General features: G+C 43.4%; 1 protein-coding gene across 1 annotated transcript in view; it reads right to left on the bottom strand.

The window, feature by feature from the left end:
* Window positions 1–20,346, bottom strand: part of TBCA (tubulin folding cofactor A) — a 46,303-nt gene extending 25,957 nt beyond the window's left edge. The window contains exon 1 of the mRNA XM_040340844.1: window positions 20,170–20,346. Coding sequence (XP_040196778.1) covers window positions 20,170–20,222 — 53 coding nt within the window. The 5' untranslated portion in view covers window positions 20,223–20,346. The remainder of the gene's footprint in view (window positions 1–20,169) is intronic.
* Between the last annotated feature and the right edge of the window lie 286 nt (window positions 20,347–20,632).

Below are 20,632 nucleotides of genomic sequence, written 5' to 3'. Positions count from 1 at the left end.
ACAATGCCACTGCGTGAATGCAAAATGTATATATATATATATATATATATATATATATATATATATATATATATATATATATATATATATATATATATATATATATATATATATATATATATATATAAAATAAATAAAAGACAGCCTAATGAGAAAAATGTCCCTTGATCTTAATTTGACTGCACAGGCTAAGTCACTTAGAGCCAGGGTGGAGCTGAGATGCTCTTAAACGAATCTGCCAGTGTGTTTTCCCAAAGTTAATGGAAAAGCCGCTCTCTGGAAAATGGAAAAAAGAATTAGACCCGACACACATTCAGCAACCCTAATACTGTATTTTTGAGGCATGTAGCCGGTGCCAGTTCAAATGACAAAACCAAATTACTGTTGTCATTTTATTAAGGGTATCCGCTGTGCAAGGAGCTAACTCAAATGTGCAAAACTGTATAAAAGCCATGCACAGTGTTTTTAACTTCCAGAGAGGAGGAAAAGCCTGGGGTATGATGCTTCATTTTCCTTTAGTCTCTGACTGCAGGTCTTGCCCAAGGTCACACTTTGGTAAATGTGCACCCGGTACCGTTGCAGAATTATAAATGATACAGAATGGAGGCCACTGTTCACTGAATTTCTATTTCGGTAACAGAATATGCTGCCACTGACTCAAACGGATTTCTTTATTACAGGAGAGAAATTAATCATAATCTGGCTTTTCAGGTTTGAATAGGCAGGTAGTTAAGCTGTAAACGGGTTGTGTAAAACCAAAAGATCAATGTGTAGCATAGGAGTTAATGAAGATTCTCTCATTTTCATTAGATGAAATGACCTCATCCCAGGTCTTGAAAAAATTTAAAATCATTTGGATTGAAATATCTGGAGCTTTTGTAATAACCTATGTTCTAAACAGGTGTTTAAAAAGTTTTATTTTTAAATTCTATCATTAATGTGCATGGCCATTCACCAATTTATGCACTTTCCTTCCTATATTGCACTTTAGAAAACCAAATGAATAGTCTGACTGGTTGCTCTCAGCAACACAGTGGCTTATGCATGTGGTGTGCCAATAAGATCATTTCTTGTTGCTCATAACAACCAATCAGAATGCCAATTTAATTTCCAACTCTGTGGAAAAGCCATCTGGAAGCCGATTGGGTGCTTTGGTCCACAGTTCTTATATTTCTAAGTCCCAGCTAGTAGTTTACATTCCGATTTCCATACAAAATAAAAAAATCAGAAGTTAGTTTAACCACTTCCAGACCTGCGCACGACGATGTACGTCCTATTTTTAAAGATGGATATCTCGGTAACGGCAGCAGCTGCTGTCACAACCGTGGTATCCATCTTTAGTGTGCGCGGTCTGGAATCCGATAATGGCGGTCTCCGCGGCGGATTCACCGCGAGATCGCCGTTATCGGTGGCGGGAGAGGGCCCCCCCCCCCGCCGCTCTCCCGCGCCTTCCGCCGCTTACCGGAGCCGTCGGATGCTGTCGGCTGGTGAGCGGGGACGAGACTGAAGGAAAAATCTCCTTCGCCCATCCCCATAGCTCGGCTGGGCGGAAGTGACGTCAAAACGTCAGTCCCGCCCAGCCTCTTAAAGAGACAAATTTTTTTTTTGGTCATTTGAAAAAATGACATTTTTTATTATTTTGTTATTTTTTGCATTTAAGCCCAAATATGAGATCTGAGGTCTTTTTGACCCCAGATCTCATATTTAAGAGGACCTGTCATGCTTTTTTCTATTACAAGGGATGTTTACATTCCTTGTAATAGGAATAAAATTGATCAAATTATTATTTTATTTTTTTTCAGTGTAAAAAATAATAAAATAAATAAAAATAAATAAGAAAACAAAAAAAATATTTTTTTAAAGCGCCCCGTCCCGACGAGCTCGCGCGCAGAAGCGAACGCATACGCGAGTAGCGCCCGCATATGAAAACGGTGTTCAAATCACACAAGTGAGGTATCGCCGCGATCGTTAGAGCGAGAGCAATAATTATAGCCCTAGAGCTACTCTGTAGCTCCAAAAATGCAATCTCTAGAATTTTTTAAACATCGCCTATCGAGATTTTTAAGGGTAAAAGTTTGACGCCATGCCACGAGCGGGCGCAATTTTTAAGCGTGACATGTTGGGCATCATTTTACTCGGCGTAACATTATCTTTCAAAATATATAAAAAAATTGGGCCAAATTTATTGTTGTCTTATTTTTTAATTCAAAAAAGTGAATTTTTTCCAAAAAAAGTGCGCTTGTAAGACCGCTGCGCAAATACGGTGTGACAAAAAGTATTGGAATGACCACCATTTTATTCTCTAGGGTGTTAGAAAAAAAATATATATAATGTTTGGGGGTTTTAAGTAATTTTCTAGCAGAAAAAACTGTTTTAGTCTTGCAAACACCGAATCTGAAAAACACCTAAGGTCTGGAAGTGGTTAAAGCGGAACTTTACCCATAACGCGATAAAAAATAATGTTCTTTAGCAAGGAACATACATTATTATGCTACCAAAATTAGTGTGTGCTGTAAATATCCTCCAGCATTTTCTTCTTTCTGGAGGCTGCCATTTTGCCGAAGCCCAGCTCCCCTGAAAAGAAGGAAAATATAAAGTGGAACTAAACCTAAGATTTCATGGTTTACGTTCCTAGAATGCTGGGATTGCCAACTATCACATTTGCTTGTGTCATCAAACTGCCAAACCATCAAATGGTCGTGTCATAACTGATCACATGTGCAGCACCATGGCAGTTACAAATCAAACAGAAGCAGATTGCCTGGGATGTAAATTATAAGAGGGTTAAATTCCACCAGCAGATCAGCCTCTACAAACTCAGCAGTGCCTAAAAATTTCTAAAATTGGGAGCAACTGAGCATGTGCAGAGGAAGGTGAGAGAGTGCAATACTGGATTATACACAGTATAGACACTTATTTTTTAGGTTTAAAAAAAAAAAAAAAAAAAAAAAAATCCAATATATTTTACCCTCTGCTATAAAACATATCCAATAACAAATCCCAATAAGTATGTATTGATAGGTTTGCATGAAATTTATAGCGCCTATAAAAACTATGATATAGAGATTATATAATTTATTTATTTATTACACACACTGGAATTTTTTTTTTTTTCATACTAATGGCAGCGATTAGTGACTTGCATATAACGGGACTGCGATACTGCGGCAGTCAATCTGAAACTGACATGGGGGAACTGACATCTCCAGTGACACTAATACAGTGGTCAGTGCTAATACCATACACTGAACTAAATACACTGTCTGGGAAGGGGTTAACATCTGGGGCAATCAAAGGGTTAAATGGGTGCCTATGTGTAAAGTGTTTACCATGTGGTGCTTTTACTAAGGGATGTGCCATTTTTTATTCCCGGCTTTGCAGGGAAACAAAAACAGGCACATGACTGCTGTCAGAAGAGAGCTTTGTGTTTACATACACAGAGCTCTCTCCAGTCACTCACTCTAACGATCGGCGGGTCCCGGCTAAAAATCATCTGCCTTCACAATGAAAGGAAACGGCAGGAGAGACTATCAGGATGGAAAGCACTGGTGCCCTCAGACCTCAGCAGTCTTTAGTGGGAACATTGATTAGGGTAATCGCTTTCATCTCTATTGACCTCATGCAACATCTTCCCAGTTTCCTATTATCTTCTGCAGCATGTCAACACTATCGGACCCACATTTCCTCTAATAGGTCTGCAGTTTCTGACAGTCATCACAAGCATTACACATATTGAACCATATGTGGGGGCCCTTTGAAGATGGCAGGGGTTGCATTTGAAGCTCCCCTCTAGATCATAAGTTGACAACCACTGGGTTAGAGAGCAGTGGGAAGTAGGTAGGATGAAAAAAAAAAAAAAAAAAAAAAAAAAAGTATTTGGGGCTTTAAGGCAACCCCAAAAGTATTACGTATTATTCCTTAATCAGCTCTAATTAACTCTTTCCTTTTCTCTACACATGGTATAGATGGCCACTTACCATTACCACTGGCCACTTTATTAGTTACACCTTGCTAGTAACGGGGTGGATCCCCTTTTGCCTTCAGAACTGCCTTAATTTGTGATGGCATATAGATTCAACAAGGTGTTGGAAACATTCCTCTGAGACTTTGCTCCATATTGACATGAAGGCATCACACAGTTGCTGCAGATTTGTCGGCTGCACATCCACGATGCGAATGACTGTGGAGGCCATTGGAGTAATACAGTGACCTCATTGTCATGTTAAAAAAAAAAAAACAGTTTGAGATGATTTGAGCTTTGTGACATGGTGCATTATCCTGCTGGAAGGAGCCATCCATCAGAAGATGGGTACACTGAAGTCATAAAGGGATGGACATGGTCAGCAACAATACTCAGGTAGGCCAAGGCAATAAAACGATGCTCAGGGGCCCAAAGTGCGCCAAGAAAAAATCCCCCGCACCATTGCACCACCCCTAGCCTGAACCATTGATCCAAGGGAGGATGAATGTTCTGGAAAACACATCTGAGTATTCTTGTGCTCAGTTTCTCCTTGCGGTCGTATAGATATTTGGTCCAAATTGGTGGTTATATTATTTTAAACTCCATAGTTCCTGTGAAGCAATACAGACATGAATTTTTAGTCTTTACAAATTTATTACATAATACTGCATGTATAAGCACTATAAATCCTCTAAGGTCTGTTTCCCCGCCGGTTGCAATCCCCTGTGTTTTTATTCTGCATCAAAAACGTATGGACAGTGTTTAACCAGTTGCCGCATGCTAACCTTACATATACTGCAAGTGAGCGGCACATGAGCACTAGTGTGCATGGTATGCAGCCACTGAGATGCTTGGGTTATCATGATTGTCATCATTGGTCATAGCAATAGCAGGATTACAATGTAAAGAAACTGTCATGAATGGTTTCCATACATGACTACTTGCCTAGTGTTGTGAAGACAGTACAGAAATTGTATAGTAAAAAAAAAAAAAAGTTACTAAAAAGGCAAAATTATATATATTTTTTATTAAAATAAACAGGCATATTATACTTACCTGCTCTGTGCAGTGGTATTGCTAAGAGCGGCCCAGATCCTCCTCTTCTCAGGTCCCCGGCTGCAATCTCAACTCCTCAGTTTCTTCTTGGGACAACCATAGCCAGCCGCTGGCTATGGAGACTTCGTCCCCACACTCCCAACATGTGCGTCTACGGTGCCGCGCTCCATAGTGGGACTTAGGCCCACCCTCCCCCCACTGCATTTGATTGACAGCAGCAAGAGCCAATGGCAGTGTAAAGAAGAAAAAAGAGGGGAGAATAGATGCAGCTATGCACAGCGCCGATCTCTTCCCCTTCACACAGGGGAAGGGGGGCACAGGGAAACTGAAACGTTTTTTTACCTTAATGCAAAACAATGCATTAAAAAAGGTAAAAAAAAAAAAAAAAAAAAAAAAAATTCAGGTTTAGTAATAATTTAAGTTCCACTTTAATATGTATACTAATGGCCCTAGTTCACACCAGCGCAGTCAACAAAAGTAGAACATGTTGCATTTTTTCTGTATGGACTGCATCTGTAACGTGGCAAAACGCATCAAAAAGAAAGCATTGGAATTTACATGCTCTTAAGATAATGGGGGAAAAAAGGGGAGGGAAATTGGCACTGGAACGCTTCAAAAACACATCTGGAATGCAGAAATTGTAGTGCGAACACTCTTTTAGAGCCCGTACACACAATCCCAAAAGCAGACGACAGATCGTCCGTTTTTTTTTTTCCATGCTTGTTGCATGTCAAAAATGGAGAGGTTACTAAAGTTCCGAAAATTCTCGTACGACAGAATAAAAAAAGCAGAAGTGATGTCATGTGTATTTCTATTGTATTTTCAGACGACACCTGTACTGATTAAACGAAAATCGTACAATCTGTCATTATACGAAGAAAAATAAAAAAAATTGTATTTGCCCGATAGGATGCAGTGTCGTGATCGGCTCTCGAAAGCTCTGTACCAACGATCCGATTATTGTACGATCGCTTCGAAACCGGTACTTTTCATCCAATTTTCGGATCGTGTATGGGCCAGTCAGTCACATTTTACACTCACACTTCACAAAGCTGCAAAAATACTGCAACAATTGAAGGTATCCATACAACATTCTTGTATTAGAGTTTATGTAAAGGCTTCTTCAATGCCTGAAACAAAGCCATACTGAACGTGACACTTTAAATATTTGCTTTTTGCCCACTAATGTTGTTAATCCAGCACAAGAATTGGACAAATATACCAAGCATGAGATTTACCTGATGAACACATGCTGGTTTCCTCCTCATAATAATTACACACTTCGAACAATACAAGACACCTTTGGTAACACATATGGTCCAGGCTCTATCTGGCACATTTACTGAAGAGATACTAAATAAAATTTATCAAATAACAGTTTTACAATTGCAAAAGATATTATCTTCTCTAATACATAAACACTACCTTACTGTCGAGCACAAAACACCTGCAGAAATGAAACTGTAAAAATAGTTTACCATTATTTATAACATTCTTTGGTGACCAGGGTTCAAAAGTTGTTTTAGGAACACAAGTTTTCAGGGAGCCAGTAAAGTTGCTTAAAGTATGACTAAACCAAGGAACCAAAATATAAAATATTCAGCTTGCCAGTCCTTGGGTGGCTACATTATTTTTATTCTATTATTCAAGTATGCATTTTGCAGGTACAGGTAAAAGATGAAGTTACGCCGAGTAAAAAGATACCAAACATGTCACCCTTCAAAATTGCACACGCTCGTGGAATGGCGCCAAACTTCGCTACTTAAAAATCCCCATAGGCGACATTGCAGGGTATTGTGGGGTATTGCAGAGTAGTGTGGGGTATTGCAGAGTAGTGTGGGGCAGGGATGGATGGCTGGCTGGATCTGTGACTGCATTTGTCACAGATCCAGCCCACAGCACTCGTGCTGCATTTGCTCTCTCTCCCTCCCCCCCCCCCCTCCTCTCACACTGTACCAGAGGGTGCACGGGAGCACGATTTTGGGAGGACGTCCTCCCAGAGTTAAGCAACCGCCTTGTAGACGTATATGGTCTATAGAGCGGTTAGTAACTGGTTAACAGAAGAGGAGGGGGTTGTAGTTCAAATCAGAAGAACAGCCTAGGGTGATAATGCTGCTTCTCCAGCAATACAGTACAATGTGCAAGTGTTGCACACAGGACAGGAAGTGTGTTATTGGCAGGATCAGCAAATAAAAATAGGAAAATAATGCAACCGCTAAACCTAAGGACTGGTATAGCTGCAATATGTTTCATATTGGTATGGGTTTCAATACGCTTTAACCACTCCTGGGCAATTTTCACATATACACATTAACCTATTGCCAGTCACCCTATAGTAGCTTTACTGCTACAGAGTGACGGCTTTGTGCAGAATCACCAGCGCGCTCCGCCGCTACACAACCTCTGATGTGATTAGTCACAGCAGAAGCTGATCAGCGGGTGCGGGCCAATTGATGACCTCTGGCACCCGCTGATCGACGAGGAGACACACTGGACAGAGCTCTGTATATGTAAACAACGCGGAGCTCCGTCCTATCAGTGGGGATGTGCAAAGCAGGGAATAAAATGGCTTAAAGTAGGACAAAGTACATAAAAAATAAATAAATAAAACACTGGTTAGGCACAAACTTTACCCTCTGTTCGCCCTAAATGTTTAACCCCTTCCCAGCCAGAGATAACACACACAGGGCATCTACCAAGCTTCAACAAAGCTTAAAAAAGTACCACCGAAGCCTCCTCAAAGCACCACTGAAGCATGAAAAACACACCATAAAAGCTTGTTGAAGCAGTAGGAGCTTTAATGTGCGTTGAAGCAAGTGTATATGAGCCCTTAAGGCAGAATGGAGGGTTGATTTAGGTATGGGCCCACTTTATTATTTGTACACACCCGCTGAGGGAGTGCCAATATTTCAATTACATTATATTCCAAATTGCTAAAAGATTTAAATTCTTTGGTTCTGTAATTTTTTTTTATACTTTATCCTTTCAATGCTCTGAAATGCGTGCAGATTGGCACATTTAAATAATGTCTCCAACTTGGAGCAGATGAAAGAATTGCGTCACCTAATCACTGTACCATGCCCTTACAACCGTGCCTATTTTCAGCATGTCTGGTCTAGTGCTTGTATTCCAATCCTTTAGCTGATACTGAATTATTCTGTCTCTCTAAAGCCTTATTCCCTGTAATGAATCAAACTTCTTAACCAAGAATTGAATTTGTTGAGTAGGTTCCAGCTTGCTTATTCCCAATTTATTATCTAGCCATCCCTCTTTGAAACTTAAACAGTGATTGATAGATTTTGATTTAGAATCTGAGCTAATTTTTCAATAATCTATCCCAAGAGAGCAAAATGATGTCTATACCAAAATGTTAAGGAAAAAAAAGCTGGATGAAGATATACAAATGGGATATTTGTAGGGATATTTTATTAAGACAGAAAAAAAAAAAAGTAAAAACATAACAGAATTTATTAAATTTCTTACTAAAGGAAGCTGTAATCATAAGTTATAGGAACATAAAATACAGACTAATATTTATAGATTTGATAAGATTTCAATGAGATGTTGGATTTTTGATGGAATGATAACTTTAAAGCAGTTAGTCAACTAGAAAGAAAACTGTAGCTTGGGCTGCCTTCACTCTGATCCGTTTTCCTTCTGTTTTCATGTTAATAGTGGAAGAAAAACATGGGACCGTGTAATCCTATGGAACTCTTCACACTGATTGGTTGTGGGTCCACTGCGTTTAGTAAAATCCTGCTTGCTGCAAAAAAAAAAAAACCCTGCACCACCCCATTGAAATGCATACAAAACGTTGCAAAAACGCATCAAAAATGCCCCCGCGGTTTTTGAGTCACGTGTCCTGTGAAAAACACCCCGTAAATGCAACATATGCGTTTTTGCTATTGATCAGTGTAAAAGTGCCCTAAATATTGCAGCAGTGACACAAAAATAATTTTCAGGTTTTGATATCCTGTGAAGCACCAGGAAGTCAAAGATTGTGATTCCGGGGACCCGAAGAACCAGCCTATGCTAAACATAGATCCGAAATGTAAAGAAGAATTCAAAAAGATAAATATGTTTCCCATGTGGTGAGGCTTTGCCTGCACTGCATGGGTAACTGATCTTTTTTGTCTGGGGGGCGAGGAGCGCGGAGATATATTTACCCAATTCAGGGGTCGACAATATCCGGGCGCCAGGTCGCAATTGCGACAAGAAATTGTAACCTGGCGCCTGCCAGTAATTGAGGCCGCGGCTTTGTGAAGTCCCAAGCGCTTCCTTCTGTGAGCTGGCGCCATCTGGTGGTGGCCGTTGGCATTATAAGTTAAACAACAATTGTAATGTGTCATGTTTCACTACCATCTCCTTCCCTCATTATATATATATATATATATATATATATATATATATATATATTTTATTCTAACACCCTAGAGAATAAAATGGCGATTGTTGCAATACTTTGTCACGCCGTATTTGCGCAGCGGTCTTACAAGCGCACTTTTTTAGAAAAAAAAAAATGTAATTAAAAAAATATATTGTGAAAGATAATGTTACGCCGAGTAAATTGATACCCAACATGTCACGCTTCAAAATTGCGTCTGCTCGTGGAATGCCGTCAAACTTTTACCCTTTAAAATCTCCATAGGCGACGTTTAAAAAAAATCTACAGGTTGAATGTTTTGAGTTACAGAGAAGGTCTAGGCTAGAATTATTGCTCTCGCTCCAACGATCGCGGCGATACCTCACGTGTGGTTTAAATACCGTTTACATATGCGGGCGCTACTCTCGTATGTGTTCGCTTCTGGGCACAAGCTCGTCGGGACGGGGCGCGTTTTCTGGCTCCTAACTTTTTTAGCTGGCTCCTAGATTCCAAGCAAATTTGTCAAACCCTGATCTAATTGGCCGATCCTCTGAGTGCAAGACCGGTCTCTTCTGCTCCTACCCCCGCATGCTAGCAGTCGTGCACATGGACTGTTCCTAAGGTCATCACACCCATAGACCGGCAATGGACACGGGGCACCCCCTCCACAGCCCAGCCCAGCCCAGCCCTCCAATGACCAAGGAGGAAGATGAGCAGAGAGCTGTGACTGACAGTCTGTGGCTCACTGAGCTCTGAAAACCGAGCGATCAGCGGTGTTTAATCGCTCAGTTTACAGTGTAGAGGCCATGGGGACATGGGCAGCATTGGACTGATGCTGCATCCACCTAGGAAAGTATGAATATGGAAAAAAAAACAAAAACTAGGGATTGTCAAATGCTGTGGTACCAGTTGGGCCACACTAAGCTTGCTCCTAGAAAAGCATTGAAGGAATATTAGATTCCAAACCATTCCTTATTGTTAGAAAGGCTCCAACCCTAGCGGATATGCTGGTTCACAGTAGATATGCCCCTAGTTCTCCTCTAAGTTCTACAATTAGAAGAGCACCTAATGGTATGTTTCGGTGCGGAAATTGTTTCATGTGCAAGTCTGTACACAAGATAGAAGTCTTCTGGGACTCGGCTCATGAAAAAATGTTTTTCTATCCTGTCCTTCCTTAACCTTTCTTTGAAATGGGTGGTCTATACGATTTATTGTTCTTGCCCAAAAATGTATATGGGAAAAACAAACAAAAAAGGGATCTCAGAAGGAGGAGGATAGGAAAACATGTTTCCAGCACCTCCGTTTAACCACTTAAGACCTGGACCAATATGCAGGTAAAGGACCTGGCCCCTTTTTGCGATTCGGCACTGCGTTGCTTTAACTGACAATTACGCGGTCGTGCGACGTGGCTCCCAAACAAAATTGGCGTCCTTTTTTTCCCTACAAATAGAGCTTTCTTTTGGTGGTATTTGATCACCTCTGTGGTTTCTATTTTTTGCGCTATAAACAAAAATAGAGCCCCAATTTTGAAAAAAAAAAAAAAAAAATGCAATATTTTTTACTTTTTGCTCTAATAAATATCCCCAAAAAATATATATAAAAAAAACTTTTCTCCTCAGTTTAGGCCGATACGTATTCTTCTACATATTTTTGGTAAATATTCTTGCTCGGCTGGAATATGAAATAGTTTGAACCGGCAGCAGCAGACACTAGCAGCCAGGATACAACTGACTAATCCACTCATAGCAGCATTCAGCCTGGGCAGTTCAGCAGTATTGGGCTCAGGAGTGGAACTCAAAAGGAGTTCCTGTCCAGCTCATTTGGTAACTCGTAGGCGACACTAAACCATCGAGTTGAGCTAACAAGCTCTGTATATTGCCACAATATCACCCAGCATTTTTGAACTGACGCACAGCCAATGATTCAGCTCAATAGAAGCTTTACTTGTGTTGGCAGAACTTGTGCTTATTATCATCTCCGATAGTATACAGTACACAATGGCACAGGTATAACTGTGCGGCATGGAAATTTGGCTACTCAATGCACAACCTGGTCGCCTTTTATTATAGTAGAGATATATCTTGGGACTTGCACCATGCTAACACAATAAGCCGGCTGCTCACATTCTTCATGGTGTCAATGAGCGGATTCATTAGCACTCCAGTGAACTGGGCTTAGCTATTGGTTGGCCACGTAACAATATCATTTGATCTGGACGATACTCCTTCTGGATACATAGACCCTGTATGATACACACTGATTGTCTCTACTTCATTTAGTTCATTATAGATCTAACCTTTCCATTGCTCAGAGACTCATACGGGGATATATACACTGGATACAAAAAGTCTACACACCTGTTAAAAAGGCAGGTTTCTGTGGTGTAAAAAAATAAATAGAATTAGACAAAGATAAAATGGTTTCAGAACGTTTTACATCTATAATCTGTACAACTCAATCGAAAAACAAACAAATATTTTAGGGGATGGGTTAAAAACTAGGGTTGTCCCGATACCACTTTAAGACCGAGTACAAGTACTGATACACTCCCCCCCCCCCCCCCCCCAAATACTCGCTGATACCGATTACCGATACTTGTTTGGCACTGATTAAGCATTACTGATAGGTGGCACTGACTGGCTGGCACTGAGTGATGAGCACTGATAGGTGGCACTGATGAGGAGGCCCTAATATGCAGAACTGTTGGGCACTGATATGATTAGGTGGCACTAATTAAGCATTACTGATAGGTGGCACTCACTGATGGCTGAGCACAGATAGGTGGCACTCACTGATGGCTGAGCAGTGGTACTGGATGGCACTAATGGGCACAAGAGGATATATTTTTATATGCTGCCTCTACGACGCCCATCTTGGTACACCCTGCACTCGGCTTCAATAAAGCAGCAGTGGAAACCTTGTTACAAACGGCGTCGGGATTTTAAAGGCACTGACTTGTAACAGCAACAGGGAGCGTCACTTCTGTTACCGAATGTGACGGCTGCGGTCGCCGATGCAGCTGCCCCCTGCAAGCTTAATCGCCCGAGGATTAGCTCACCACACCGCTCTGCGCCTTGGTCTCCGCTCTGCTCTCCACCCCCGTGCTCGCTGACTCTGCCCGCTGACTTCCTCTCTCCCATCCCAGCCAGGTATCGGCAAAGGCATCGGGAGCATTTACACGAGTACAAGTACTTGCGCAAATACTCGGTACCCGGACAACCCTAGTAAAAACTAAAATAATGTGGTTGCATAAGTGTGCACACCCTCTTATAACTGGGGATGTAGCTGTAATCAAAATTAAGCAATCATATTTAAACCCATGTTAAATAGGAGTCGACACACACCTGCCATCAATAAAAGTGCCTCTGATTAACCCTAAATAAAAGTTCAGCTATTCTAGTCTTTCCTGACATTTTCTTAGTCGCATCCTACAGCAAAAGCCATGGTTCACAGAGAGCTTCCAAAGCATCAGAGGGATCTCATTGTTAAAAGGTATCATTCAGGAGAAGAGTACAAAAGAATTTCCAAGGCATTCGATATACAGTGGAACACAGTGAAGACAGTCATCATCAAGTGGAGAAAATATGGCACAACAGTGACATTACCAAGAACTGGACGTCCCTCCAAAATTGATAAGACAAAAAAAAATGGTCAGGTAGTCTGCCACGTGGCCTACAACTACATTAAAGGAGCTGCAGGAATATCTGACAAGTACTGGCTGTGTGGTACATGTCACAACAAGCTCCCGTATTCTTTATATGTCTGGGCTATGGGGTAGAGTGGCAAGATGAAAGCCCTTTCTTAAAAAGAAAAATATCCAAGCCTGGTTAAATTTTGCAAAAAACACATCTGAAGTCTCCCAAAAGTGTAAACTTGAGGTCTATGGAGCTCATCACGCATCAAAGTAGGACCAAAAGTAGTACGGGGACTACTTTGAAGTCGGTGCATCTTGAAGTCGCACAGATATGAATGGTACTCATTAGAAATCATGGGGTACGGCTTGTCGTGCTACGTTGCAGGACAAGTCGCACAAGTGTGAAAGGGGCTTAAAGCTGGTGTCATTTCCCACACTTTCTTCCCCTTCGTTCTCCCTATTGCTTGCAACAAAACAAATTCAAGATGGAAGTGGGAGGAGTTATAATTTGCCAGGGTGTTATAATCAGACGTGAAATATGAACAAAGCATATCCCTAGTGTGTACTTGTCACCAAGTGTTATTTCTGTCCGCTTCTTCATTCCTCTGCGACCAGAGTAATTTCTGACAAGTTTCCATGACACCAAGAAAAAAAAAAAGTGACGGCGAGGGACCACCAGCTAATTGAGAGCCTCAGCCCTGTTCCTGTGTGGAGGGGGGGCGTGGCGTTTCCCTCCAATCAGCTCTCCTCACTGAGCTCTACAGAGTTTAATTTCAGCTCTCCACTCCCCTTTTTCTGACAGCTCAGACAAGCTTATATATTCTGGACTTTGAACGGATGTAAAGAAGAGAAGACTGCAGATAAACAGATTAGAGGTGGACCGATATGTGTTTTTCTCTGGCCGATACCGATATTCCAAAATTGGGGCGGCCGATGGTCGATATTTTAGGCCGATTTTTGCGGCCGATATTTTTCCCCATTATATCAGAAAATCTAGGTTGGGGAGGAGGTTATTGTTTAGGGTGGAGAGGTGAAGTGCAGCATATCAGTGTCCATCAGTACCCACCAATGCAGCTCACCAGTGTAGCCTATCAGTGTCCATCAGTGCCACCTCATTAGTGTCCACCAGTTCAGCCTGTCAGTGCAACCTCATCAGTGCCTACCACTTCAGCCCATTAGTGTCCATCAGTGCCACCTCATTAGTGCCCACCAGTGCAGCCCATCAGTGCCACCTCAATTATTAAAAAAGAAAAAAAATACACTGGGCATGGGTGGGGATGCATTGTGGAGAGGGGTGTGTGGGGGTGCATTGTGGAGAGGGATGGATGGTGCTGGGCGTGGGTGGGGATGTGTTGTGGAAAGGGATGGATGGTGCTGGGTGGGGATGTGTTGTGGAGAGGGGTGGGTGGTGCTGGGCATGGGTGGAGATGCATTGTGGAGAGGGATGGGTGGGGATGCATTGTGGAGTGGGATGGATGGTGCTGGGCGTGGGTGGGAATGCGTTGTGGTGATGCGTTGTGGAGAGGGATGGATGGTGCTGGGCGTGGGTGGGGATGTGTTGTGGAGTGGGATGGATGGTGCTGGGCGTGGGTGGGGATGCGTTGTGGTGATGCATTGTGGAGAGGGGTGGATGGGAATGCGTTGTGGAGAGGGATGGATGGTGCTGGGCGTGGGTGGGAATGTGTTGTGGAAAGGGATGGATGGTGCAGGGGATGCATTGGAGTGGGGTGGATGGTGCTGGGTGGGGATGAAGATGATTGTGTTGCATTGTGAAGATGGATATGGATGACTCTGTGTGGGGATGAGAGTTACATTGTGAAGAGGATCTCCACAATGCAACTCTCATATCCACCCAGAGTCATCCTCATCCATTTTGTCAATGCCAGCCTCAGCCAGGTTTCCCTTTTAAAAAGAGTTTAAATAAATTCTGCAGGGGGGGCACAGTAGCACATAATTTGGGCAACTTACCCTCCATACATGCTGGGTATCATAATCCAATTCTATCTGCATGCACCTAATAGGCTAGGTGCATGCTGATGAGCGGATCAGCCAATCATTGTTTAGAACTTGGTGTAATGCCAGCAGGCTCCACCTCAGCAGGGGAGGAAGACATTCCTGCTGGGGGAGTTACATTAGTCAGGCGGCAGTTGTAAGCCAATGATTATTTCTCCCTGTCCCTAATACAGCACGCCGAGGGAGGGGGCGGGGCACGGCGGGTCAGTGAAATCTATGTCCCTTCTGTGGTGGCCGTGCAGATAGGAGGAATCGGATACATGGGAGCGGGGTCAGTACTGCAGGGCAGGCGGCCATGCAGGCCGGACACTTTAGCTGCGAATCGGCCGATTCTTTCACAAAAATCAGCCGATGCCGATTTCACAAAAACGGCCAAATATCGGCCGATATATCGGCCGACCTCTAAAACAGATACAACTTATATAGGAGGATTTGCATTATTTCTGTGCATCACATGAGGCCAGTCACTTCACTAGGTATATGCAAGGCCTTACAACCACTTTAAAATGCACAGGAAAAAAAAAAAATGTTGGCTGAAATGCATCAGCTTTTTTCAGATTAGTTTTATCATTCCGTCACACTGCCATTAAGCAGAGAACATTTCTTGACAATAACCCTTTGTTATTGCCTACAATAGGATGTCAATAAAATGCAAGAGTTCAGATCCCAGACAGATCTGTTTTTGACACGTAGCCCTAAGGACTGGTTTACCAAATGTACAAAAGAAAAATTGGCTTCCTTGAAGATATAAAAAAAGTCGATACATTCTCTCTATAGGTTCAGATGTAAAATTCTTTAATCAAGGCTTGTAGATTTGTAATTATGGTATGTCAGCTACATTTAAACAAGAGTGTTAAAAGATTGTTAAAGTTAAACTAACACAATTGCAATGCGAATTGTCTTAGTCTCATTCTAATCTACTGGTGTCACTTTCATTTAGCCGGAAGGAAACAACGGGACGGTGTCAGCACTGTTTTTGCATGGCCCCAGCACTCTTTATTCACTTTAAATTGAAAGCCATTATTAGTTTGAAATGGAAATAAAAAGACATATTTAAGGATGTTTTATGTAATTAAAGACTTAACCTTATGGAACACCACAATAAATGGTCAACATTCCACATATGCTTCTTGAGAAAAGATCTGAAAAAAGCAAATCGCTAAAGTGATAATAAAAAGTATTTTTTTTTTTTTTTTAACGATATTCTACATGCTTAAAAAAAATGATATAATTTACAATGGATGCTACACCTTCCTGGTACAAAGCTTTTATTTCCTGCCACATTAGCAGGAGCTCTGGTGCTGGTCCTGATATCCAGATCCAGGATGGCTTCTTTCTCTTGCAGGGTCCTATAGAGCCTTTCTTGTGTGACTGGATGCAGTGTGCTAGTATGATGATGTGTACATCCACACAAAAGCACAGCAATGAAAACTGGTATCGCAAACCACTCCCCTACTCCAAGCCAATTAATGGACAGCTCCTTGAGAGCGCCAATGAGAGAGCTGGAGCCATCGGCAACAAGGATTATTTACGGCTTAACTGTGTACAATGTAGAGGGCAATTTTTTTTTTAACCTTTTTAAAACACGAAACATTCACTTAAAAGTGATACTAAACCCACAACAGTAAAACCAGTCTGTATATGCAGTAAAGCATGCTTGTTATACTCACTGTGGAACCTAAGGGGTTCATCTTCTGCATTGTGTATAAAGGCTGTTTGAACCTGTCTTCTGATCCTGACGGGCTGCACATGCTCAGTTTGGCTTGTATTGCTAGAATGTTTTTTTTTTTTCTTGGGAGAGTGAATGTGATCAGCACAGGGCCAATCAGCACTGTGCAGACAGAAGATCAGGGAAGAATGAAAACTCCTCCTACAAGCTTTACTAGGAACTGATAGAAGTCACAAGGCTGCTATATACAGCTGATGAGAAAAGGTATTTATCCATTTATATTTACTAAAATCATTTAAAATTTCCAACTTCTGTGTACTGTGGGAGACCAGATCTAGTGAATGCAGGTTCTGCGTTTAGTAACATTACTTAAAGCGGTCCTCCACCCTAAAGTGGAGTCCCGCTGATCGGAACCCTCCCCCCCTTCCGGTGTCACATTTGACACCTTTCAGGGGGGAGGGGGGTGCAGACACCTGTCTAAAGACAGGTATTTGCACCCACTTCCGGCCACACGCTACAGGCGAAAGACGGGCATTCCGTCACATCCCGTCTGTCGCCCGTTGTGTGCTGGGAACACTCGGCTCCCAGCACACAGCGTGTGAGCCAATCGGCGGGCGCAGCGCGACTCGCGCATGCGCCGTAGGGAACCGGGCAGTGAAGCCGCAGCGCTTCACTTCCTGGTTCCCTCAGCATGGATGGCGGGGGGAGCAGCAGAGAGACGAGCGATCGCTCGTGCTGTGCTGCGATCGGCGCTGGACTCCAGGACAGGTAAGTGTCCTAATATTAAAAGTCAGCAGCTGCAGTATTTGTAGCTGCTGACTTTTAATATTTTGTTCCCATGGCACATCCGCTTTAAACTTTAAGCATTCAATACCATTTTAAGAGTCATTATCCTATCAACCTCTAATTTGTATTACATATCAGCATACAAAAACAAGGGGAAATGCAAAACTAAAATCTGGCACATTAGGTGTCCTATCACGGCAGGTCACTCCTCCTTACTCTCCTTGTGCAGGGTGACTGCTGTTGTATCCGTTCCCTCCTGTCATTTTCTGCATACAGGCTGCATCATTTTTGCCTATTGAGGAATGTATTTGAATAAAAGTTTATATGCATTGGAGCTCAGCTGTAAAGCATTTGTTACCTCAGCATTTCATATTCCTGCTGTACCATGTATGTATGAAAAAGTCTCATGTTCTCTTTGTATTTCTTCCTTTGTGTAAAATCCCTGGGGTTCCTGCCAGTCCCCTTGCTTTCCTACTAAAACTGACCACACTAAGCAGGAAAACACAACGTGGTCAGTTCTCTAGCTGTGAACTCAGCCTGTTCTCCAATGATCAGGCTTGTCCTGACACATCTCTCCTGCACAGCCTAACACTGGAAAGCTTAGTGTGGTGCTGCTTCTCCTCACCCCAGCTCTTATGCAGCTGAGAACAGAGGGAATGTGATCACTTATAAAAAAAAATACCTTTTTTATCTACACACAAATGTTTTGACTTTCATTTCTACTTCAGACTGAATGGGTTGTTTCTTAATTTTATTGCGATCACAAAGGGGGGGGATAATACCCCTATGTGACAGCACAGGGCAAGTGACAGTTTCTCTTTAACCTCTTGCCACCCAGGCCAATTCTGACATTTCTCTCCTACATGTAAAAAATCATTTTTTTTTTGCTAGAAAATTACATAGAACCCCCAAACATTATATATGTTTTTTTTAGCAGAGACCCAAGAGAATACAATGGCAGACATTGCAACTTGGAACTTTTGGGAAAAAAAAAAAAAAGTTTCATACTACAGACGCTGATGTAAAGGGGGGAGGGCAACCCAGCAGACGCTGATGTAAAGGGGGAGGTCAACCCTACAGACGCTGATGTAAAGGGGGGAGGGCAACCCAGCAGACGCTGATGTAAAGGGGGAGGTCAACCCTGCAGACGCTGATGTAAAGGGGGGAGGGCAACCCTGCAGACGCTGATGTAAAGGGGGGAGGGCAACCCTGCAGATGCTGATGTAAAGGGGGGAGGGCAACCCTGCAGACGCTGATGTAAAGGGGGGAGGGCAACCCCGCAGACGCTGATGTAAAGGGGGAGGGCAACCCTGCAGACGCTGATGTAAAGGGGGAGGGCAACTCTGCAGACGCTGATGTAAAGGGGGAGGGCAACTCTGCAGACTCTGATGTAAAGGGGGAGGGCAACCCTGCAGACTCTGATGTAAAGGGGGAGGGCAACTCTGCAGACTCTGATGTAAAGGGGGAGGGCAACCCTGCAGACGCTGATGTAAAGGGGGAAATCTGTGCCGAGTTCTATTACTCCGCCCTTCATATAAATGGAGAAATAAGGTTTGTCCTTTGTTACGGCCAAAACACATTATTATTCACGCTAGTTACATGTTTGTAGCCTAAATATTGATATACAATTTTTAATGAGTTGTGTCAGTAAATTTCACAATCCCGGTCCCTCCTATACAGAACAGTATAGGACTGTCCCTGTACAGGAGGGGCTCACCTGACTGTCCTTGTACAGGAGGGACCCACCTGACTGTCCTTGTACAGGAGGGACCCACCTGACTGTCCCTGTACAGGAGGGGCTCACCTGACTGTCCTTGTACAGGAGGGACCCACCTGACTGTCCTTGTACAGGAGGGACCCACCTGACTGTCCTTGTACAGGAGGGACCCACCTGACTGTCCTTGTACAGGAGGGACCCACCTGACTGTCCTTGTACAGGAGGGACCCACCTGACTGTCCTTGTACAGGAGGGACCCACCTGACTGTCCTTGTACAGGAGGGACCCACCTGACTGTCCTTGTACAGGAGGGACCCACCTGACTGTCCTTGTACAGGAGGGACCCACCTGACTGTCCTTGTACAGGAGGGACCCACCTGACTGTCCTTGTACAGGAGGGGCTCACCTGACTGTCCTTGTACAGGAGGGGCTCACCTGACTGTCCTTGTACAGGAGGGACCCACCTGACTGTCCTTGTACAGGAGGGACCCACCTGACTGTCCTTGTACAGGAGGGACCCACCTGACTGTCCTTGTACAGGAGGGACCCACCTGACTGTCCCTGTACAGGAGGGACCCACCTGACTGTCCTTGTACAGGAGGGACCCACCTGACTGTCCTTGTATAGGAGGGACCCACCTGACTGTCCTTGTACAGGAGGGACCCACCTGACTGTCCTTGTATAGGAGGGACCCACCTGACTGTCCTGTATAGGAGGGACCCACCTGACTGTCCTGTATAGGAGGGGCTCACCTGACTGTCCTTGTATAGGACAGTCAGGCGGGTCCCTCTCATACAAGGACAGTCAGGCGGGTCCCTCTCATACAAGGACAGTCAGGCGGTCCCTCCTATACAAGGACAGTCAGGTGGTCCCTCCTATACAGCACAGGTGGGCGGGGATATGAAGCGGTCGGGCGCAGTACACAATGTATACAGATCACATTCATTGTCCTCCCGCCCACTCCACTCACCGCTTCACCACGCCAGTCTTGATCTTTATTTGCCTGAGCCGCGGATCCGCCATCTTACCGGAGGAGAGAACACAAAGACACACAATACGCAGCTATCAAAGATCACGGAGAGTGCGCAGTACGTGCACAGTCACGGCAGAGCGGAAGGAGAGAATGCGGGGAGTCTGCGCATGCGTACCCCGCTCTGCGTCTTTGGATACAGCGTGTGTATGGGGGAGGCGGGAAAGAAGAAAGTGCGTACGGTCACGTTAAGCGAATGCTCCATGCCTGTGCACTATGGGGCGTGTGTGCGCGTTCATGTGTGTGTCAGAGTGTTAGGATGGTGTTGCTAACGTTACAACTTTGGAGGAGTGGCCCCAACAGTTTTTAAAGCGTCGTTTTTTTTACTTGTTGCCACATGTAGAACTATAAAAGGCTTTCCTGTTCGTTCAGTGAATGTACATGCAGTGTTCAGGGGAGTCAC

Source organism: Rana temporaria, chromosome 1 (genome assembly GCF_905171775.1).
Source record: "Rana temporaria chromosome 1, aRanTem1.1, whole genome shotgun sequence".
NCBI lineage: Eukaryota > Metazoa > Chordata > Amphibia > Anura > Ranidae > Rana > Rana temporaria.
The sequence above is the reverse complement of the archived record's forward strand: the minus strand, read 5'-3'. Positions and strand labels throughout refer to the sequence as shown.